The sequence below is a fragment of the Chrysochloris asiatica genome, unplaced genomic scaffold (genome assembly GCF_000296735.1).
Source record: "Chrysochloris asiatica unplaced genomic scaffold, ChrAsi1.0 scaffold00032, whole genome shotgun sequence".
Taxonomy (NCBI): Eukaryota; Metazoa; Chordata; class Mammalia; order Afrosoricida; family Chrysochloridae; genus Chrysochloris; species Chrysochloris asiatica.
In genome coordinates, this window is record NW_006408550.1 from 1,081,522 (window position 1) to 1,106,179 (window position 24,658).

General features: G+C 38.6%; 1 protein-coding gene across 1 annotated transcript in view; it reads left to right on the forward strand.

Annotated features, from left to right (window-relative positions):
• SLC26A4 (solute carrier family 26 (anion exchanger), member 4) overlaps positions 1-17,030 on the forward strand; it is a 67,938-nt gene extending 50,908 nt beyond the window's left edge. Inside the window, exons 15-20 of the mRNA XM_006859352.1 lie at positions 3,837-3,932; positions 5,896-6,126; positions 7,790-7,844; positions 10,371-10,516; positions 12,289-12,372; positions 17,007-17,030. Coding sequence (XP_006859414.1) covers positions 3,837-3,932; positions 5,896-6,126; positions 7,790-7,844; positions 10,371-10,516; positions 12,289-12,372; positions 17,007-17,030 — 636 coding nt within the window. The remainder of the gene's footprint in view (positions 1-3,836; positions 3,933-5,895; positions 6,127-7,789; positions 7,845-10,370; positions 10,517-12,288; positions 12,373-17,006) is intronic.
• The last annotated feature ends 7,628 nt before the right edge of the window (positions 17,031-24,658 follow it).

The following is a 24,658-nucleotide window of genomic DNA, read 5'->3' on the forward strand; positions in this document are numbered from 1 at the left end:
AATGGAGTCCTTGACAACTTCAATCTTTTCTCCATTGATAAGAATGTTGTTTATTGGTCCAGTGGTGAGGATTTTTGTTTTCTTGACATAGAGATGCAATCCATACTGAAGGCTGTGCTCTTTGATCTTCATAAGTAAATGTTTCAAGTCCTCTTCGCTTTCAGCAAGCAAGGTTGTATTAGTAGTAGGATTAGTAGTTTAAAAAATATGGCCTTGGTGATAGAAACAATGCAGGAGATCCCATGATAGAATTTTATAAGACCAACAATTTATTCATTGCAAATACTGTTTTTTAGCAACATAAAGGGCTACTATACACACAGCCTTCACCAGATGGAATATACAGTAATCAAATCAACTACATCAGTGAGGCGAAATAATGGAGAAACTCAGTATCATTAGTCAGAATAAGTCCAGGGATAACTACAGAACAGATTATCAGTTGCTCATATGCAAATTCAAGTTGAAGCTGAAGAAAATGAAAACAAGTCTATGATAGCCAAATTATCACCTTGAGTGTATCCCACCTGAAGTTAGAAACTGTCTCAAGAAAACAGTAGTTGTGTTGAGCACTAATGAACAAAGACCAGAAAAGTTGTGGGATGGCATCAAGGACATCATGCATTGAGAAGTCAAAAGGTCACTAAGAAGATAGGAAAGAAAGAACCAAAATAAACATAGAAGAGACTGTGAAACTTGCTCTTGAACCTAGAATAACTAAAGCAAAAGGACGAAATGATTAAGTGAAAGGGCTGAATAGAAGATTTCAAAGGGCAGCTCAAGAAAACAAAGTAAAGTACTATAATGAAATGTGCAGAGACCTGGAGTTAGAAAACCAAGAGAGAAGAAAACACTCAGCATTTTTCAAGCTGAAAGAAGGAAAAAAAAAAAAAAAATCAAGCCTCAAGTTGCAATATTGGAGAATTCTATGGGCAAAATATTTAATGATTCAGGAAGCATGAAAAGAAGATGGAAGAAATACACAGTCACTGTACCCAAAATAATTGGTCTAACCATTTCAGAAGGTAACAGGATCAAGAACCCATGGTACTGAAGGAAGAAGTCCAAACTGTGCTAAAGGCATTGGCGAACAACACAGCTTCAGGAATTGATGGCATACCAATTGAGATATTTCAGCAAACTAATGAAATTCTGGAAGTGCTTACTCATCTATGCCAAGGAATGTGGGAAACAGCTACCTGGCCAACCGATGGAAAGAGATTTATATTTGTATCTGTTGCAAAGAAAGGTGATCCAATAAAATGCATAAATTACAAAATTAATTTCATTAATATCACATGCAAGCAAAATGCTGCTGAAGATAATTAAAAAATCATTGAAGCAGTACACTGACAGAGAACTACCTGTAATTTAAGCCAGATTCAGAAGTGGACATGAAACAAGGGGATATCATTGTGGAGATCAGATGGATCTTGGCTGAAAGCAACAGATACCAGAAAGATGTTTACTTGTATTTTATTGGCTATGCAAAGGCATTCAACTGTGTAGATGATAGCAGACTATGGATAAAACTGTGAAGAATGGGAATTCCACAACACTTAATTATGCTCATGTGAAACCTGTGCATAGACCAAGAGGCACTTGTTTGAACAGAACAAAGGGACACTGAATGGTTTCAAATAAGGAAAGGCATGCATCAGGATTGTAACCTTTCACCATACTTATTCAACTGTATGCTGAGTAAATCATCTGAGAAGCTGGACAATATGAAGAAGAATGTGGCATCAGGATTAGAGGAAGGCTCATTGTCAATTTGTGATATGCAGATGGCACAACTTTGCCTGCTGGAATTGAAGAGGACTTGAAGTATTTGTGAAAATCAAAGACTACAGCCTTCAGTATAGATTGCATTTTCCTGTTAATAGAACAAAAGTCCTCACAACTGGACCAATAAACAGAGAAAGGATTGAAGTTGCCCAAAACTTCATTTTGCTTGTGTCTGCTCATGGAAGCAATAGTCAAGAAATCAAATGACATATTGTATTAGCTGAATCTGTTGCAAAAGACCTCTCAAAAGTGTTAAAAGCAAAGAAGTCACTTTGAGGACTAAGGTGTACCTGACTCAAGCCAAAATATTTTCAGTCACCTCATTTACAATGAAATGTAAATGTGAAATCTGGAAAATTAATAAAGAAGACTGAAGAAGAACTGATGCCTTTGAATTATGGTATTGGCAAAAATATTAAATATAGCATGGAATGTGCAAATAATAAATCTGTGTTTGAAGAAGTGCGGCTATAGTGCTTCTTAGAAGCAAGAATGAGACTTCATCTCTCATATTTTGAACATGTCATCGGTACAGATAAGTCCCTGGAAAAGGACATCATTCTTGCTAAACTCGATGGTCAGCAAAAAGGAAGACCCTTAAGGAGATGGATGGACACACTGACTACAACAGTGGGCTCAAACCTAGGAAGGGCTGTGAGGATGGTGAAGGTCTAGGCAGTGTTTTGTTCTGTTGTACATGGGGTTGCTATGAATTAGAACCAATTTAATGGTACTGTAGGGTAAGCACTGGATCACAAGGTCAATTTGGACTACAAGGTCAGAGGTTCAAGCTCACCAGTTACTTCTCGGAAACCCTATGCAGGGTCCCTATGAGCTGGAGTTGACTCAGTGGCACTCAACAACAACAACACAAAGTAGTTGGGCTCTGAGTGGCTACAAATATGTTTATTTGGGCTTTTTTTTTTTTTTTAATTGGTTGTTTACAAATTTGACTTTTTGGGCTAACAGTTCTCAGTTTGCAATGAAGGAATAATCTGTAGCCTATACACAGAGGCCACTTTTGGCTCATTTATAGGACAGTAGTAAAGATGTTAAGGAGTCCTGGTGGCACTCTGAGTTAGGCATTTGACTGATGATCACAAGGTCAGTGGTTTCAAACCTACCACCCACTCCTTGGGAGAAGGATGAGGCTAGGCAGACAACATTTTCTGTCTTGGAAACCTTACACAGGGTAGCTATGAGCAGATTTCAGCTCGATGACAGTGGATTAGTATAGATGTTAGAAGTCCCAGGGTGGAACAAATGGTAACTGGACTTGGCTCCTAACCAGAAGGTTGGTGGTTTGAGTTCCCCCAGCAGTACCTCAGAAGAAATGCCTGGTGATCTAATTTTGAATAATCAGTCATTGAAAACCCCATAGAGTAGGTTATACTCTGACACACGTGGCAACTCTACACCCACTAGTAATATAGGTTTTAAGAGCTGAGCTGAACCGTCTTTGAACGCCAGATGGGTAGATAGAAAGAGATTGTCTCAGTTGTTGGAGTACTGTTTGAGCTGAAAAGAGGAGGAGATAACATGTACATAGGAGAGAGTTACCCAGTTGAAGTAAACAACAAAAATGTACTAGAATCTATAAGCAGGACAGACTGAGCTTGACTGTCACTCCCAGCTTCAAACTTGGAGTTTACCTCTAGCTCAGTATTTTCCTAAGCTGAGTTCCAGGGCAAACTGGTTTAAGAGGAATGTTCATAGGTTTTGCAATAACAAAGGGCTCAGTGAGGTCAAAAAAATGTGGAAAACTCAACCTTAAAGCAAAAGAGGTTATTGTTGGTATTTTGTTTTTCACTGTCCTAGATCCTTAAGAATGCTATGTAGTTAGTCCGTGAATCCCTGGGAATGGGTTGGGGTAGGTTGTCCTGGTGGTGGAAAGGGATCCACTCCATCAGACCTCAGAATTCCTTATTTTGTAGAGTATCTCAAGAAATATGAATACCTGTGGAGAAATGATCCTTTCTAGAAAAGAATTGCCTTTAACCAATATTAGGAACCAGACATTTTAAGTAACCTGACATTTATTTCCAAAGGTTGGATTTGATGCTGTCCGAGTGTACAATAAGAGGCTCAAAGCATTGAGGAAAATACAAAAACTCATCAAAAAAGGGCAGTTAAGAGCAACAAAGGTGAGACAACATTTTCCTTTTCCTCCTTCAATTTTTCCTTTCTCTAATGAAAAAAATTAGATGGTCTAAAATGAAATCTACCCTCTTTAATACCCAGATGTGCATGAGCAGATGACCTATGTATATTGCAGAATAGCATGGCAAGAGGGAATAAGAGGAAATAAAGTGAAATCAACATAGTTCTCTGGAAACACAGTATGATTTTTTTTTTTCAAACAATATCTGCATTACTTTAAATTTCTTAACTTATTTTAAAATAAAAAGGACCAGGATTACTGATCTGATAGGGACTGGTAGGACCCCCTGACTAACTCTTAGTAACCTACTTAGTAACCCTTCACGGCTGAAACTGAACTCACTCCCATAGCTCAGTCTTCAGCCAAACAGCAGTCAGGTCTATATAAGGTGAACAATAACTCTGGGAGATACCCACTTCTTAGAATAATCAGTCATTTGAGATCAAGAGGGCAGCATTTACTCAAGAACAGAGTTCTGAAGGGTTAGAAAAGGAGGAATGGAAAAAGAAAACACAGGGAGGAGATGGAATCCGTGATGTTACATTGGGAGGATAGCAATCAAAGAGATGAAACAAAATGTGCAAGAATTATTGAATGTAAAATTGATGATCTGCTCTGCAACCTTCACCCAATTCATGACAAAAAGTTATTTTTTTAAAGTGGCAACACCCTAGAATGTAGGTCCAGGACACACACCTGGCCAGGTATCTTAAGAATGTATGATATTGAGAAAAGGAAGCATGGAAACAAGCAACAGTGGGCAAGAAGAAGTGATGTTACGTTAAGGGGATTGCAATGGAGATGAAATGAAGTGTATGATTGTTGGATGTGAAGCTGATGATCTGCTCTGTAAACTTCACTTATTTTACAATAAAAATTTTAAAAAGAAAGAAGAAAGGGAAAACGAAAGAATGTATGGTACCTTGAGGATTGCTGTAGTTGTTAAGTGCAGTCAAATCAGTTTATCCAAAAAACTCCTAGACCTCCTGGGTGGTTCGATGCCTCTCCCATGAGCTGGGGGGTGGTTAGGTGGTGGTGGAATTTAAGTGCCAGAATTCTTGTGTCCCTTCCTGGACTAGCTTACATTGCTTCTGAAGCTGATGTTCAAATGACTTTGTATTCTTGTGATTAGGAATTGCCCTATGAGGGGAACAGACCAAGGCATTAATAATAATAATTTATTTTATTTTTTGATTGTTGAAAATATAGAGTAGAACTTACACCAATTCAATTTCTACAGTTAGCAACTCATCAACACCGAGTACATTCTTTAAACTGTGCAACATTTCTCACCGTCCTTTTCCAAATTACTCCTCCCTCAATCACATAAGGAGGGAGTCCTGGTGTGGCACTGTGGGTTAATGCACCAGACTTCAAAGCTGTTTGAACTGCAAGGTTGATGGTTCAAGCTCACCAGCTGATCCTTGGAAACCCTATACAGGGTCGCTCTGGGTTGGAACCAACTCAATGGCACTTAACAACAACAACAGTCATATAAAGTCAAAGACCCTTAAGCTTCCTCTCTACCCTTTTGAGACATTGTGTCAATTTTAAATTGAATTTTTATGAAAGGAATGAAGTACTAACTCCAAGCCAGAAAATTACTCACACTAGAATGCAGTAAGTTCATTAGACCTATTCCCTTTACTCAGACTCACTGGCTGATACATTATGGCAAAGTTCCACAATCTTCATGAAATTTAATTTAAATATAATCTGCCACAATCTCCAGAAATTCTGGCTCCTCTCTTCTTTCTTCTTTCATTTTTCTTCCTAGAGAACATCAAAGTTTGAACTGAAATAAGACTCAATCCTTGAGAGTTGATCCCTTGATGTTTTGCTTATCAAAGAATTGTGTGTAGGACTTTTGAGTCATTTGAAATGAATTGTTGAAAGACATACCAAATATTATTGGTAACTGAGTTGGCAGTGTTTTCCTTGTTTAGAATGGTATCGTGAGTGATGCTGGCACATCGAACAATGCTTTTGAGCCTGATGAAGATATTGAAGATCCAGAAGAACTTGATATCCCAACCAAGGAAATAGAGATTCAAGTGGATTGGAATTCTGATCTTCCGGTCAAAGTGAATGTTCCAAAAGTGCCGATCCACAGCCTTGTGCTTGATTGTGGGGCTGTGTCTTTTGTGGATATTGTTGGTGTGAGATCATTGAGAATGGTAAGGCTCTGGCTTTTTAAATGATAGGTTTAGAGCTTTGACGATAGTAAAATGATACAGTGATATGCAAACAGGTGAATGCCTGGGCTCTGCACTGAATGCTTTTGCCGAACACAGAGTGTGCTGTTTCAGAGCGTGGACTCTGGAGCCATACTACTTGGCTTTTAATCCTGGTTCTGCCACTTACTAGTAGAGTGACTGCGGGCATGTTGTTTAGCCTGTTTGTACCCTACTGTCTTCATCTGAAAATTGGGGATAATGATGGTATCTACTTCACAGGATTGTTATGAAGATTAAATAAACTGATAGATCTAAAGAGCTAAGGAAAATATTGGGCTTATCATCATCCCTCAACAAATATTTATTAAGTGTTTCAAGCTGAATAAATAATGTGTCACCAGAAGTGGCAAGTTTAGGCCCAGATTCAGCTTAAAAAAAACAGTCGATTGTGAAACAAGACAACCCCATGTATGTCAGAGTAGAATTGTCTTTCATAAGGTTTTCAGTGGCAGATTTTCATAAGGAGACCACCAAGACTTTCTTCTGAGACACCTCTGGGTGGATTTGAACCTCCAACCTTTGGTTAGCAGCTGAGTGTGTTAACCATTTGCTTCTAAGGTATAGTTGCTCCTAAGATTCAGTTAATATCAAGAAAAGTAAGGCAAAAAGGTCTGCAGGTCTAAGGCACCAACAGTCACATGTAACATACGAAACTGACCCCTAACTGGTGCTTAACTTAAAAGGGGGACTCTTGTCTGCTGTTTGGGTGTGGATTATGAGGCAAGGAGAGATTGTATTTGGTGAATGGGTAGAAGAATAGAACTGGCTGTGACGGTCTCCAAAAAGTTCATGGAAAAATTCCATTATCTTTTCATTCCATTTTTCTACTTTTTTTTTTTTTGAGGCTTCCTTGTATGAGCTCATCTGAGAACACACTCTTGTTTTCCCTTGTGCATTTCCTCTAGACATTGACTCAGACCCATTGTAGATAGTATTGGCTAAATGGTTTAGCACATTACTTTTGGGGAAAGTCTTGATATATTTAATGCCAGAGTATTTCCTACAGTTTGCAGGTAATTGCTATCAAATGCTAGAATAACCGTTATAGAACTAAAGAAAACATCAAGCTTTATACTTAACAGTAGCCTGGTTTTCCCTTTACAAGTTTCCATTTTGATTTTATTATTGCCAATAGCTCTTGGGTCTTAATTTGTTTTAATTAAACTTTTTATTTAAAAATAGTTATAGTTGAAATAATGAAGTCCCGCATGCCCTTTATCCCAGTTTCCCCTAATGGTAACATCTTGCAAAACTAGAATACAAAATCATACCCAGCTATAAATTCATACTGTTTTCTCCAGTCAGTGGGGTTGGGACACATCTTAGGACATGTCCTGTCATTCTTCCTACAAATATTTATTGAGCATCTTTGTCCTATAGTAGTTGCCACCTCTGGAGATAGCAGTCACCTCCTCCCTATAGGTTGAAAACCTCTATAAGTTGTCTAGTAATGAACTTTCCTCTATTAATGAGATATCCTTCAAGTTCTACTTAATCAGGAAAGTATTGAAGTTTTTCCCAAGCAAGCAATTGAATGGTACTAAATTATGGACAAAGGAAATTTCTCATTGCTATAAATACTTTACCCTTCTTTTTTTTTAAGATTGTCAAAGAATTCCGAAGAATTGATGTGACTGTGTACTTCTCGTCACTTCAAGGTAAAGGCATATGCATACATGTATCGAAAGCCTGCCCCTAGCCCCTTTTTCTTCCTTGGAAAGTGAGCACATGATATCTGAGAACCTTTTTTAACCTAAGAAGATCTTACTTCCAAATTGTGTTTTAGAGCTGGTAATACATGAAAACCTTTGTTCTGAGAGTTGTGTGGGATCAATGGGGAAATCTTCTCATGAGGAGAGCAGAGCTGGAGATGACGTAGGTCCATAGAACAAGTGGATGTGGGTCTATATGGCTGTATGTGTGCAGGCGAATACCAGTGTGCAGAAGCGGAGGCTGAGAGGGGAGATTCTTGTACATGTGATGTATGGAGAGAGTGCTCTCTGGAGAAAAATGGAAGGGATGGAGAAGAGCAAGATTGGGTAGGGGAAGATGCTGGGGAAACCCATGGTTTCAGAAGCCTAGCCTCACACTGGTTTCACAACAGAAAGATCTCCAGAGAGTTCTTCGTGAGGGCTTTGTACCCTGCTGTTAGTCATTGACTAACAGACCACCCATATGTAGGGGAATCATCGACGCTGTAGGATCAGCACTGGACTGCAAACCACAAGGTCAGCGGTTCAAACCCACCAGCTATCCTTGGAAACCCTGCACAGGGTCGTTCTGGGTCGACTCGACAGCACTTAACAACAACAACAGTCTTCAGGCAGCTCCCATTGCCTGAGGAAAATACTCCAGAAAGGACACAGTTGTGAGTCATTAGCAACCAGGCTCACAGTAGGTGGAAAATGGCAGAGGTAACTTAGTTGAATACCAAGACCATCCACTCCTGCTAGTTATGGTACAACTATTCTGTGTGGTTCTGGAAAAGAAACCCTGTCAGTTTAGAGCAGGGTCACACTTCAGAAATTAAAAAAAAAAAAAAAAAATACAAGGAAACTATAAAAATTCAGTATTGAGCAACTTGCGTGCCTACCAGTGAATGAATGAAATGTTAAAGAACAATAATGAATCCACAAAACATCTCCCAACATGGGTGAATCAGGAAGGCATTATGCTGAGCAGAATGCGTCAATCACGAAAGGACAAATATTGTATGAGACCACTTCTATAAAAAGTCAAGAAAGGTTTATGCACAGAAAGAAACTTTCTTTGATGGTTACCAGGGGTGGGAGAGGGAGAGAGAGAAAATCACTAACTAGATAGTAGACATGTATCAACTTGGGTGAAGGGAAAGGAAATACACAGTAAGAACAAGGTCAGCACAACATGACCAGGTCAAAGGAAGACACTGGGAGGTACGCAGGACTAAAAAGCAATAAAAGTATAATTGCTTACACAGTCCTGCAATAACAGATAATAATTTACATAGGAAGATATGTAAGCTGAATAGGCATAGGATGATGTTTAGGAGCATACCCATGAACATATATGGGTTTGGCAGAGCATCTTTCTACATACATATTTGTTAAGTGGTACAAATTTATCCAGGCATATAGCAGAGTCTGATCCTGGTGTGGTGCTGTAGGATAGAACCTTAAGGTGGATGGTTCAAACTCACCAGCTGCTCCTCAGAAACCCTATATAGAGTTGCTATGAGTCAGAACCAACTTGATGGCACTGAACAGCAACAACAGTAGAGTCTACAGGCAGCGACATTATTTAAATTTCTCATCTATGACCAAATACCTTGAGAGACTGAGTCACTGGGCTTGAGGGCTTAGGACCATAGTAGGTCCAATAGAACATGCAGACAATGTTCTACATCCTACTTTGGTAAACAGTGACTGGGGTATTAAAAGCTTGTGGTGGCCTTAAAAGCTTGTGGTGGCCATCAAAGATACAACTGTTGGTCTCTTCCTATCTGGAGCAAAGAAGAGTGAGGAAACTCAAAGACTCAAGGAAACAATCAGCCCAGAGGGCTAATGGATAAAACAAACCATATCCTCTACTAGCCTGAGACCAGAAGAACTAGATGGTGCCCGACCACCATCACTAGCTGCCACTACTGACTGCTCTGAAATGATTAACAATAGAAGGTCCAGGACAGTGTAGCAGAAAAATATAGAACAAAATTCAAAACCGTAAAAAAGAACAGATTCATTAGTCTAATAGAGATTGGTAAAATCCTTAAAACTGTGGCCCGTAGACACCCTTCAAGCCTAGAATTGAATGTACTCCTAGAGGTCACCTTTCAGCCAGACATTAGACAGACTCACAAATGAACAATAAAACCTGTGAGGAGTGTGCTACTCAGAACAGCCAACCGAAAGGGCAGCACATGCCCCCAAACACTATGCAGAAAGCAGAAAGGAGCATGAAAGGTGGGTGAATGGAAACAGAACCCAGGGCAGAATGGGAAGAGTTTTGATACATTAAAGGGATCGCAGCTAATATCCCGAAACAAAAGTTGTATATATTGCTTTGTAAACTTTCACCCAAACAACAATAACAAAACACTTGTTCAAAGCAAACAAAAACAAAACACTTAACAACATTGGTTGATAGTAGAAAAATATCTTTTCCTAGATACTAACTGAGCATTATGTTTCCTCTTTCCTTTGAAGACCATGTAATACAAAAGCTGGAACAATGTGGGTTTTTTGATGAGAGCATTAGAAAGGACATTTTCTTTTTGACTGTCCACGATGCTGTACTCTATCTGCTGAACCAGGTTAAATCCCGAGAAGCTCAGGATTCCATTTTGGAGACGGTAAACATTTAACCTTTTTACATCTCTGTCTTTCATAAACTATCATGATTTCTGTGAATGGTAAAATTTGCACAAATATAGGTATAAATCCTAGCCTAGCTGTGAGATTTTAGGAATTTTGCTTAATTCCTCAGAGCTTCAATTTTCTTATCAGTAAAATAGGAGTGAAACGATTTCTCTTGTGTAGATGTGAGGACTAAATAAGATAGTTTATAGGAAAAAGCCTATTAGTACATAGTACATAATAGTTTTACAATATATAATTTACTAATAAAAATGGGTATTTGCTATACTCGTTTTTCAGAATCTTGGGACTTATGTAATTTGGATATAATTTGTAAAATTATAAATGTCTTTAAATGGGAGCTATTAGGTCATAAAAGGAGTCCTGGTATAGCACTATAGGATAAGCATTAGACTGCAAGGTCATTTGAACCACAAGATTGGTGGTTCAAACTCACCAGCTGCTCCTCGGAAACCCTATACAGAGTTGCTATGGGTAAGAATCAACTCAAGGACACTTAACAACAACAACATTTGTGAAGTCAGTTCTGACAGTAACTCTATATAGGGTTTCTGAGGCTGTAAATCTTTATGGGAACAGACAGCCTCATAGTCTCGAACTGCTGATCTTGAGGTTAGCAGCCCAACTACTAACCACTATGCTACCAGAGCTCTTTAGTGAATTGGGGTAGCAAAAACAATAATAAAAATAGTAACTCCAGTGACAAAGTACATTATATTTTAAATTGCTTCCCTTTTCTTTAAAAAAAACAAACACCAAAACAACCCTAGATGAATTATAGATTAGAAGTTAATGTTTGAAGTAAAACTAATTTATAAAACAATAGTACACTCTTCTGTCCAGCTATTTTTAGTAAAGAGATTGATCTGCTTAATGCTTCGGAGAAACACTAGTGAAGTCCATGTGTACAATCATCCTTTATATTGTTTAAAAAAGGTATTTGCAATGAAGAAGTCATTGGTCTTGCAAAATTCTATCATGTGATCTCCAGAATAGTTTCTACCAAGGCCATAGTTACCAACTAAGGCTCCTTCCTTCTTGTTTCCAACCTTCGCATTCCAATCGCCAGTAATGATCAATGCATCTTGATTGCATACTTGATCAATTTCAGACTGAAGAAGTTGGTACAATTTTTCAATTTCATCATCACTGACTTTAGTGGTTGGTGTGGAATATTAACTACCCATAAAAAAGCAGAAATTTCTTCCACAACACACTTGTTCCATAGGCATTGGCTTCATCTTCAGAAAAATAAAATTCATCAAATTCAGCTTGGGGGACTGTGTTGTCGTTGGTCACTGTGCTCATTGCATGTCTCATGCTGCACTAAGTGCTCTTCGCTTAACCATTGAAGGAGAAGCACTGTTGACTGCTATGCCATAGTGGTGGTTATAAATGAAAATTTATAACCATATATGTTGGTTCTAAATGAAAATTACTAAGAAAATATCCAGTAATTGAGAATGTATTATCAGGTATGAGAGTAGAGGATCAGATGGTGCTGGTGGTGTGCTGTGGAGTCAGTTCCGATTCATAGTGAGCCCACATAGGGTTTCCGAGGCTGTAAATCTTCACTGGATCAGAAAACCTCATCTTTTATTCCACAGAATGGCTGGTTGTTTTGAACTGCTGACCTTGAGGTTAGCAGCCTGACTCATAGCCACTACACTACCAGAGCTCCTTGGAGGATCAGGTGGCTGATGTTACTGTGTTTCCAGTAAATACTCTCTGTGTTCTCTTTGTCAAGATCTCCCTCATCCAAGACTGTAAAGATCCTCTGGAATTAATGGAGGCAGAGCTGATTGAAGAAGAACTTGATGTCCAGGATGAGGTATGATCATAACTTTTTAAGAAAATAACTTTGGGTTAAATTTTGACTAAATACTATAATCTAAAGAGTAAATATATCTGATTCAGAACTGTTCCTCGAAAATAATGTAAAAAAATTTACCCTAAGAATGGTTTTGTAAACAGGAAAAGTAGTAAACAAAGTCTCCCTTGAAGACAGTAAGTACCTGGACTTTTCCCCCCTAGCATATAGGAACTCTCAGCAACTGGTCCTGATTTGATTGTTTTCATGTGGTTTAGGAGTGAGGCACAAGACCATGGCCATCCTTTATCTGACTGATAATAGCTAAGAAAGACACTCCTTCCAATGGAGACTCTTTCTAAGCACTTCTGGTGTTATTCTGGAATCAGACTATTCCTAGAAAATGTAGGGAAGAAAAAAGGCCCCAACTTCAAATAGACAAACATTACAGAGACTCTTCATTAAGTCCTAAAAAGGAGTTCAAAAAGGACATAGACAAACATAGATCATCCAGGTGTGAGAAATCGTGGTACCATAATAAATTTCCAAAGTTCGAGCTCCACGTGATAGCCATTTACAGGGCACAGAGAACAAAGTAATCTCTTCCCCAAACCACAACTGACTGACAGCAATTCATCAATATGTATGCCACATAGGCAGCAATTATTACATATGCATATCAGGCCTAAGGAAAACTGGGAGGGGTCTACTGCAAATGGGAAAGCTTATAGAATGCTTCTGCGTCTCTCCGGGCAAAGCATCATAACCAGGCGACTATTAAGGTGTGTGCCCAGAAAGTTCCTGCTAGGACCACCTGGAGGAAGTAATCCAAACCCACTTTAAAATATATTATATTTCTAACAGTAGCAGTTTGAGTATGAGAGGTGCATGAGGTACTCAAGCAAAATTGGCATCTGAACACTTAAACCTAGGCATAAGAATGACTCCTGTCTGGAGTCATTCACAGGAAAAAGCCTTCAGATTTCCTGCTGTATGGAAGAAACTTGACTGAAACTTAAATTAGTAGCTAAATAAAATATATGACATCACTAATGAGTAAAATCAGGCCAACAAAGGAAGATCATAAAATTTTAAATATATATATTTAGATATACTTAATTTATTAGGGCAGTTTTAGGTTTATAGAAAAATTGAGCATAAAGTACAGAGAATTATCTCCTTCCCCTGAACCCCCAGTTTCTCCTATCTTAACACCGTACATTAGTGTGTTACATTTGTTAATATTGATGAACCAACATTGGTATATTATTATAAGACACTGTGGGTTAACGCACTGGACTGCAAAGTCGGATTGAAATGCAAGGTTGACAGTTCAAACTTACCAGGTGGTCCTCAGAAACCCTACATAGGGTCGCTATGGGTCAGAACCGACCCGACGACACTTAGCAACAACAACAATTATTAGATGAAGAACATAGTTCTTAGTTCTATGGGTTTTGATAAATACATACTGTCATGTGTCCACCATTGGTTGTGGTGGTGGTTGCATACCATTGAATTGGTTCTGACTCATAGTGACCCTGTATAGCGTTTACGAGGCTATACATTTTTATGGGAGCTGAAAGCTTCATCTTTCTGTCTTGGAGTCACTGGTAGATTCAAACTGTTGACCTTGAGTTAGTGGACTAACGCGTAAACCAGGGCTCCTTGTGTCCACCATTACGGTATCATAAAGAGTAGTTCCACTGTCCTAAAAATTCCCTGTGTTTCAAAGTTGAAAGTTTTCTTAGAGATCAGATAGTCCAGCATCCAGCCCCTGTAAGGAGCCCTTCCACACAATTCCTAATGGATGTTTATTCAGTTTCTGCATGAACATATCCGGACATCGGACATCGGCAACTGGTGGCTTGTTATACTGTTGGAAGTCTCCAAATGTTAATTATGTGTACAAAACTTAATTCAGCAACTTTCAAGTAGCTGGGTAGTATAAATTCTCCTAGGGAATAATTCTTTAAACCCATCAGAGTAGCTTCCTTAATCTCCACCAGCCTGTCCGCCAGGTGAGACTCCTCCAGTTCCTCTATCCTTCCCCATTGGCTTGCAGTTTGTCAGAAGTTTTCTGGCCAACAAGGAGACATTCCCAGTGTGGTCAGGCCAGCATGGAGATTATGGAAACTTGATCTCACCTATTTTATGCAACTTAAAAATGTGTTTGATTTTATACTTGATGTTGTTGTTGTTAAGTGCCATCGAGTCAGTTCTGACTCATAGCAACCCTGTATAGGGTTTCCAAGAAGCAACTGGTGAGTTTGAACCACCGACCTTGTGGTTCTACTGACCTTTCGGTCCAGTGCTTTGTTCCACAGCATCACACCAGCTATATCAAACTGCTGGCATCTTGGAGCACTATCAACTTGAGCATTTTCACATAAACTGTGGTCCCACTGAATTTCCCATTTGTATCTATGTGATTGAGTTTTGACCCTAACGCAGGACTGCATATGCATGCATTTCTGCCAGATTGCATCTTGTGGTTCCAGTTTATTGACAAAGTTTTGAATTCTGAATCTGTCATCAAGCATATCAGCTATCCATTGGTGTCATCAGCAAATCAGATAAGCATGTCTTTCCTTTCTCCAGGTTCTGATTAAAATGTTGAAAAGAATAACTTTGAAACCCTTCTAGAAAACAGGAAAGATTTGTGTGGCGGAAACCAATTGCTAGTGAAAGTCAGACATACATCTTAGCAAGTGAACCAGGAAAGTCATTCTTAGTGAGCTGAGACATCCTTCCAGCTTTTGTAGTTAAGGACTAGGTGGACACAGGACTGACTTAATCTGAGTAAAAACCCAAATATCAAAATTAGAATTTTAAATTCTAAAAAAGACCCCCAATTTTTATGAACTGTGATAGTAGGGTTCCTGCAGACAGTGTGGCATGATTCAGATCAAGATGTTACTAGGGTGGGCGTGTGCTCCCCCCACCCCCACCACATGGACCTGCTCTGGAACCAGACCATGCAGAAGCCTTAGTCATGCTGACGATCACTTTTAATCATTAATTAACACAGTTGCAAATTACTTAAATATGATATTTCTTAGATTAATTGAATACTCAAATTTGTTTGTAAAATCTTTCTACATTGAATTACATGATTTGTTGCAACATTAATAATTGAGAGGAAGCCTTTAAGTTTTGTTCTCCTTTTTCTGCAATTACTACTTCATTCTCAAAAGTGTTTTTGATAGAAGTACTATTGTGTCGGCTCCAATTCATAGCAATCCTGTATAGGGTTTCCAAGGAGTAGCTGGAGGGTTTGAACCGCTGACTTTTTGGTTAGCAGTACAGTGCTTATCCTACAGCGCCATGTCAGGATTCTACAAACACTGCTTGCCCACAATATTGTAGCTAAACACCCGAAAATTTGCCAAAATCAGTGACTCTAAAAAATATCTGCAACAACAAAACAAAGTGCATGCTTGCAGTGTGCCGCTGAAACCTCATGATTCAGAGCGTCACAGTAACTGGGTGATCATGACAGCTCTGAAGGGAACATGCTGATGAGGATACGCTGCTGTCAATTTCAACTGATGGGCCTGACGGGGCAGAGAACAACTATTTTGTGGGTTTCCAAGGTTCCAAGTCTTAATGGAAGCAGGCTGCCTGAGCTCTCTCCCAAGGAGTCGCTGCTGGGTTCACACTGCAGAACTTTTCTTTAGCAGCCCCTGCTTAACCCACCGGAGCACATGGTTACTATTGTTCAAGTAGGTTCTGACTCATAGTGACCCTGAATAGTGTTTCTGAGGAGCAACTAGTGGGTTTGAACTGCTGACCTGGAGGTTAACAGTCCAGTGCTTATCTACAGTGCCACACCTGAACTAGGATGCACATTAGAGGTTCAAAACATTAGTTAGAATTGAGTTGTAGCCTTGCAGGTATATTGACATATGTGAGCTGCTGCTGTTTAGTACCATCAAGTCAGTTCTGGCTCATAGCCAACCTGCATAGGGTTTCCGAGGCTTTAAATCTTTGCAGGAGCAGAAAGCCTCATCTTTCTCCTGTGGAGCAGCTGGCAGACTGAAACCGTGGACCTTGCCGTTCACAGTCCTGTGTTGGTTGAATGGAGCCAACACACTCCCTACAGGCTTACAAAAAAATGGTTTTGTTTTATAAGTGACAATAAGAATATATTTATTACAAATAATAAATTTCTGTTGGAACACCACACAAAAATTTTAGCCAGTCATTTTTCTGTCACCTCCAGCCAGTGACACCACTAATCCAGAGTGGGCTCTAGAATCAGCAGACCTGGGTGGGAGTCATGATTCAGCTACTTACTGGCTATGAAGCCTGGGGCAAATGACTTGCTCTGACATCATTTTAGAGCTTTATGTAAAATAGATATAATAATACCTCACAGAGTTGTGAAAACAAAAGTATGCACATAAGGTAATGAGAACGGCATTTCATATATAGGAAGTGCTCAATAAATCACAACGATTGCTTTTAAATCATTACAATTAAAGTATGAAAAGGTACAAAATTACATTTCATTTTGCTTTTATTGTAATGAGATACACCTAGATGAGTAAATGTAAGGCACTGATGTTACAAAAACATATTTGTTAGAAAGATGTGTAGACTTCAGGAGAATGCAGTTACATCAACACTTTCTTTCCCCCTTTCTCCCACAGGCGATGCGTCGACTTGCTTCCTGAGAGACAGGGCTCAAGTAGTCTCCAAAGCAAAGCTTCCTTGGCTACACCATTCTATGCAAACATTTTATGCATTGTTGACTATTTCTCTGGACTTGAAACACTCATTCTTTTTCCATTAGATATTGTTAATCTTTTTTGTGTGTGTGTATGTTTTTCTTCTTTTCTTAGCCTTTGAAAGAATAGCACTAAAATTGTTTCTAGGATTTATTTGTAAAATAAATTGTGCAGAATGGTTGAGGAAAATTATCAGGTGAAGTAGCAATGTCCAGGATCTGCTGTTACAATATGCCACTGATTCCCCCTGACAGATCTGTGGGTATCAGAGTATCAGTTGAATTTGCCCCAGGAATAGATGCTAATACAGTAGACTGTGGGCAGATGAGTCAGGGAAGGCTAATCCTTTAGTCTTTGTTTCTGGTTAACCTTGATGCCCATGGGCTGCCCCAATCCCAGTGTAAAGTCATTGAAATACAATGATAAAGATACCAATAAATACCTATTGTCAGAGGATTCAGACTCGTGGCAACCTTCCCAGACTATAAATCTTTATGGGAGTAGAAAGCCTCATCTTTTTCCTATGGAGTGGCTAATGGGTTTGAATTACAGACCTTGTGGTTAGTGGTGGTGGTGGTGGTGTGCCGTGGAATCGGTTCTGACTCACAGCGACCCTGTACAAGGTTTCCGAGGCTGTAAATCTTTACGGGCGTGGAAAGCCTTTTCTTTTGCAGTACTTATCCTACAGTGCCACCAGAGCACCGAACTTGAGTCAAGCTTTCAAAATCATTGTTGGAAAATTTAAGCTTTTTAAAATATAAAAACCTGACTCAGATATATAACTAGAATTCAGAGTCAATGATTCACTTAAAAGGAACAGAACTGGACTGATATATTTTATAAACATTGATTCAGAGAAGTGAAGACAAAAAGAGACTATCTTGGCTCATAGAAACTATTTTTTTATATATGTATTATAATAATCAAGGATTAAAATTAAGTGATATGACATACTCAGATTAAAAATGCCATTTTAATTAATTTTGGTCTATAGAAATGATCATTGCATAAAGGAATATGCAGGTATAAAACCCAACAATTTGGACTCATAGTGACTCTATAGGACAGAGTGAGGTGGTCCCATAGGGTTTCCAAGGCTATAAATCTCAATGAAAGCAGACTGCCTCATCTGTCCTTTAACCATATGTAGGAATATTGTTGTTGTTAAGTGCCATAGTGTGGGTTCTGGCTCATAGGGACCCTGTATAGGGTTTCTGAGGAATAGCTGGTATAATATGTAATATGTAAAGTAAATTATCTTTAACTGAATTTTCTCCCCCCTTCAAAAAATTATTTAAAATGGCAACTGTTTAATATATGTTTAAAATGATTTTTTAAAGTGAAACATTCTAAATGAACTCTATTCAATGTTTTAATGAAAAGTGGGCTTGGAATATCCATGTTGAAAATATGTAAATTTTAGAAATACATATTTTATAAATCAGAAAGTTTTGTAACTTTTATTTTTAATTAATCTTTTTCTGAGTGCCAACAATATTCTAGGTATTAGATATAATATATAGGCTTTGGTCCTGTGGGCTATTCCCATATAGTTCATATTGGAGTGAATGAAGTTGTACTTCATTTCTAGAAAAAGAGAAATATACAGGTCCCCAGTTGAGATAGTATCTTACTTGATTTGACTGAGAATTATTTTGTTCTTTTGGCATGTTGTTGTTAAATACCATTGAGTCAATTTGGACTCATAGTGACCTTGTATATAATAGAGCAAAACACTGCCTAGTCTAGTTCTGGACCATCTACACAATCATTTCCACTCCTTTGGCATAAATGTGTGAAATTTACAAAATGCTTGACAATCCAAAAGCAGAATGTTTACTCTCCTGTAATACAATCAGAAATAGCGTATTTACTTCTCAAGGAATATGATCAGTGATCATATTGGATTGGCTCATTACTTCCCTACTGAAGGCTAGAATTTGAGTGAGTTGTAAAGGATTGTGATGTTATTTTTTCATGCTCATAGGGTTATTTACTGCTTAATTGACTTTGAGCACAATGCTCCCTATGTTTGGTACAGCATAATCAGGATTATAATGGCCTTGTTTTCATAGTGATACCTACCTAGAATGACAACAAATCATGTCTCCAAAGAGTGAATGTAATAGTCTTGCAGAAAACTGATGAATACCTCTGTTCAATAGAGGAAATATGCACTGCTCACTTTTTTGTTTGCTTACAGGAAATACCAAAGTTACATTTTACTTTGGCCAGAGTTTTGTAAAAACGAGTCCACTTGTGACCATTAAGGCCACAGTCTGTTTGAGTTGTTTCGCAAGCACTGTAGAAATACTGTCTCTTCTGTGCATTTTGTGAATAGTACGAATACTTCTAATTCTGTATGGTCGGTAGAGATTGTACTTGAAATTAGAGGTGGCTTTTGTTATATATTTTAACCTATAGGATAAGAATACAGCAGTGTATATAAATTTCAATAACAAATTAAAAAATCATGTACATTTGGGAATATTTGCACATATTTTTATTAAATGTAAAGTTGGATTTTAAAATACTCTGATATACCCTTTCTGAACTACATATAATAACCAAAAATGTTTCTTTTCAAGTTTGTCATTACTCTTCTCAATCATTATTTTATTGTCATGTTCTCTTTAGAGCTAGCTCTATTTTCCATTTGTCTGTATGCAGTTTCTTTTTGTAAAGGAAAGACATCAGTGCAATAAATTTTGTTACTCACAAATATCTCAGTTAAATCCTGTGATTCTTACCCAAATGATTTCCAGATTATGTTGTGTAATGGTTTCATATTATTCATGCAAACATTTCATTATAATATACATACAAAAAAGATACAAATAGTAGTGTACTGCTTGAAGAATTTTCACAACAATGGGTATACTAGTGTAGCCAGGACCCACATAAAAAAGCAGAATATAACCAGCTTCCTGGAAGCCTTTCTTCATGTTCCTTTCCAATAATGTCTGCAAAAGTCATCATAACCTGACTACTACCACCTGTTTTGTTTTGTTTTTTAACGTTATATAAATTAAATCAAATAAGATTCTTGTTCTTTTTTTGTGACTGGCCTTCACTACACATTGTAATTGTGGGGTACATCCACGATGTAGCATGTAGCAATCATTCATTGATTCTCATTGCTATATCGTGTGCTTTTGCCTGAATTTACCATCATTAAAAAGATAGGAACAAAAGAAAGAAAAGTAGATGACAAAAGAGACTCTGAAACTTGCTCTTTAACATAGAATAGCTAAAAATAATGGGAGAAATGATGAAGTAAATGAGCTGAGTAGAAATTTTCAAAGGCCAGCTCAAGAAGATAAATTATTATATTGAAATATGCAAAGACCTGGAGTTAGACAATCAAAAAGGAAAAACACATTCAGCATTTCTCAAGATGAAAGAACTGGAGGAAAAACTTCAGGCCTTAAATTGCAATATTGAAGGATTCTATGTCCAACCATTTCAAGAACTGATGTATTAAAGAAAAAAGTCCAAGTTTTGCTGAAGGCATTGATGAAAAATACGGTCCCAGGAATTGACAGAATACCAATGGACATATTTCAACAAATCAGTGCAGTACTGGAAGCACTTGCTCATCTATGCCAAGAAACTTGGAAGATAGCTACCTGGATAACCGACTGGAAGAGATTCATATTCATGCCCATTCCAAAGACAGCTGACCCAATAGAAGGTGGAAACTATTGAGCAATATGATGAATATCATTTGCAAGTAAAATTTTGCTGAAGATAAATTCAAATAGGATGACAGCAATACATTGACAGGGAGTTGCCAGAAATTCATGGAATGAGAAATATTATTGACTTGAAAGCAAAGAATACCACAAATATGTTCACTTGTGCTTTATTGACTTTGCAAAAACTATGTGGATAACAAAATATGGTTAGCATAGTGAATAACAGAAATTCTCATGTACAATGAACTTTTACATAGATGAAGAGGCAAAACAAGGAGATACTGAATGGTTTAAAATCAGGAACGTTTCTGTCAGGGTTGTATCCTTTCACCATATTTATTCAATCTGTGTGATGAGCAAATAATCTCAGAAGCTGGACTGTACTAAGAACACAGTATCAGGATTGGAGGAAGACTTATTAACAACCTACAATACGCAAGTGACACAACCTTGTTTCCTGAAAGGGAAGAGAACTTGAAGCATTTACAGATGAAGATTTTAAGAAGTACAGTCTTCAGTATGGATTATATACAGCTCAGTGTAAAGAAAACAGAAGTCTAAATAACTGGACCAATAAACAATGTTAAAATGAATGGAGAAAAGATTGAAGTTGTTAAGAATTTAATTTTTCCTGAATCTGTAATTAGTGCTCATGGAAGCAGCAGCCAAGAAACCAAACAACATATTGCATTGGGCAAATCTGTAAAAGAGCTTTAAAGTGTTACAAAGCCAAGTTGTCACTTTGAGAACTAAGTTGTGCCTGACCCAAGCCATGGTGTTTACAGTTAACTTATATGCCTGTGAAACTGGACTGTGAATAATGAAGGCCAAAGAATTGATGCCTTTGAATTATGGTTGTTGAAGAATATTGAGTATGTCAGGGACTGTCAAACGAATGAACAAATCTGTCTTGGGGGAAGTAGTCAGATTATTCCTTAGAAGCGAGGATGACACTTGTCTCATTTTCTTTGGACATATTCTCAGGAAGGACCATTTCTTAGAGAAGGACTTGATAGAAGGGTCAGCAAGGGAGAGGAGGACCCGCAATGAAATGGATTGATCAAGTGTCTGCAGCAATGAGTTCAAACGTAACGGTTGTGTGGATGGTGCAGGACTGGGCAGTGCTTGGATGGAACTCAACAGCACCCAACAACAACTTTACGTAGCTGGAACCTTGGTGGTGCAATGGCTAAGTGCTTGCCTTCTAGTCCAGAGGTTGGTGGTTCAAACCCACTAGTTCCAGCTTTTGTGTGCACATAAGGTGATTGAAAACACCATGAAAGATAAGTCCTGGTGATCTGGCCCCATAAAGATTACAGCCTAGGAAAGCCTATGGGGCTGCTATGAGCTGGAATCTATTCAACATCATCCAACAACTTGTTCCTGAAAAGTAAGTTTCTTCCTTTTGTGACCAGTGCTGTTAGGAACATTCTTGTTCTTCATTTTGGTGAATATATGCATACAATTCTGAGTGCTAGACACCGGGAGAGAACTGGGTCATACACATATGTCCTGCTCCAGCAGAGCTTGTAGTAGCGTCTACTGAAGGGTTTGTCAGAGGCTGTGCCAAGTCACACGCTTATCAGTTGTCTATTGTTAAGTGCCAACAAGTTGGTTCTGCCTCATAGCCACACTGTATAGGATTTCTGAGACTTTAGGTCTTTGTGGGAGCAGAACCCACTCCCCCAATCCTACACCATATACAAAGAAATGTATAACAATCCTTCTATGCCTTAGGTCCCCGGCATAGGAGTATTTGAAAAGGAGAGGTCTGGACCATTAGAACACACTTGTAAGCCCATGGCCTCTCTCCAATAAGCTCCCAACTAAGTGCGTATAGGGAGGAAATTGTGAGAAGTGAGGCTTTGGGAGGAAGACTGGGGCTGGGTTCTGAGGAGCCCTCCACACTACATTAAGGAGCTTGGACTTCATCCTCCAGTCTGGTAAGAAATAAAGGCAAAATGGCTGGATTACATTACCTGGCTGATCCAATCAACAGAACTGGGTACCTAGAAATAAATTCAAAAAGGTGAAATTAGAGATGAATGAGACTTTTGTTTTTTAGTTTCCAAGAAGTGAGCAAGAGATGAAAGTAGATATATTAGCCTTTGTGATTTAGAAATAAAAAGCTTATTCCATGAAGATGACTTGTATTTTCATCATTTATCCTTTTAAAACAATGCTTATTAGTATTCTATTATAATCCTATGAGGCATTACTTTTGTGATCCGGAAAAGAAATATATGTGATTTTAAAAATTTATGAATTAGAGGCAGATCCCAATTTCAGATTGTGGAGTTAGTATTTCCTTATGAACATGCTGTTATTTTTATGTGCGAGTTACTGTCTTTTCTGGTTTTACTTGCTTGTTAAAAAAAAAAAAAAGCAAAAGCAAAACAGAACAAAAAACTTTTGGTCCCTAAAACAAAGAAGTGATTGCTTCATATTCAGTTTAAACCAGTTATTAAATGTCTGTGATAAAATACAAGCTGTGGCAAACAAGCTCTCTGTATTTGCTGCCACCTCCTCCAGAGAATTAAAGGGCTAAAGCTTGGGAGTAACACTTTGCTGCTCTTTCTCCTCAGCCCGTCTTCTGCACTGTGAGTGTAGGCCCAATCAGACACACAACATGCCTCAGTGTGAGGAATCATGGGGTAAAAATCCTGTACTCAGGAAGAGAAACACAATATGGAGACCAAATTTGGCTACTTCCCGTAGTCATTACTAGTTTTCTCTTTTGAGTTTTATCTGATCTGCTCCGCTTTCCAGGATACTAGTTTTCGCATCAGTTCCTCATTCATTCACTCATCAAATGTACAAGGAAGGAGCCCTATTAGCACTACAGTGAAGTGCTCAGCTGCTAACTGAAAGATTGGTGGGAGCTCCAGTTACCGTAATGACCTGGCAATCTGCTCACATTAAAATTACAGCCGAGTAAACTCCATGGAGGTAGCTGAGTTCTCTCTGTCACATGGGGTAGCTGTGAGTCAAAAATTAGGGTGCTGGCTCTCAGGGTAAGTTTTCTCTAGCAGCTCTGGAAGAAGGTCCTTGTCTCTTTTCAGCTTCTGTTTCTTGGTCCCTTGGTGACCTTCCTGTAGCCTGGCATCTTTCATCCTCCATCTCTGCTCACTCCTCTCTAGTTAATCAATTCTTTTTATATCTCAAAGGCGTTGGACTTAAAACACCCTCTACACTGATATGGCTTCCTAACATAACAAGAAAACCCATTTTCAAATGCGATTATAGCCACCAATAGAGGTGTTATGATTTACAACACATATTTCAAGGGAGCACAATTCAATCCAGCTAAAATGCCATGGAGGCCATGTTTGCCTTCCTCTGGCTTCACAAGGCGGAAAGAGAATCAAACTGAAAATCAGCCCAAGACCAATTCCTATGAAGTGGAGGTCAGACATGCCTCTACCCTACAATCTTCTTTATTCTGACACCAACCATCTCTCCCACAGCACTCTGCTTCACATCTGGGTTTGATAATCCATTATAATGACCACACAGAACACATAAGAATACTCATGATTATGGGCTTTAAGAAAATGAACAGAGTACTGTCTAGGATCAGAAACAGCTCAGGATGCAGCAGTTCTCCAGTAAGGCATGCCTCTTCTTTGTCCTACTGCAAGCACGCCTCACTCTTATTTTCGGCCTCTCTGCCATGTGGCCCTCAGCCTTTGCTCTGCTAGGGCAAGTGTTACAAAGCTCCTTTAGCTTGTCTGCAAATGCCCAAATGCACACTTTTCAAGCAATCCTCCTGTCTGTAGGCACTCAGCTTTACTGGGTCCACAGGCCTGGGGCAGCTGCTACCTCTATATCCCTCCATCCTGCTACCTCTATATCCCTCCATCCTGCTACCTCTAT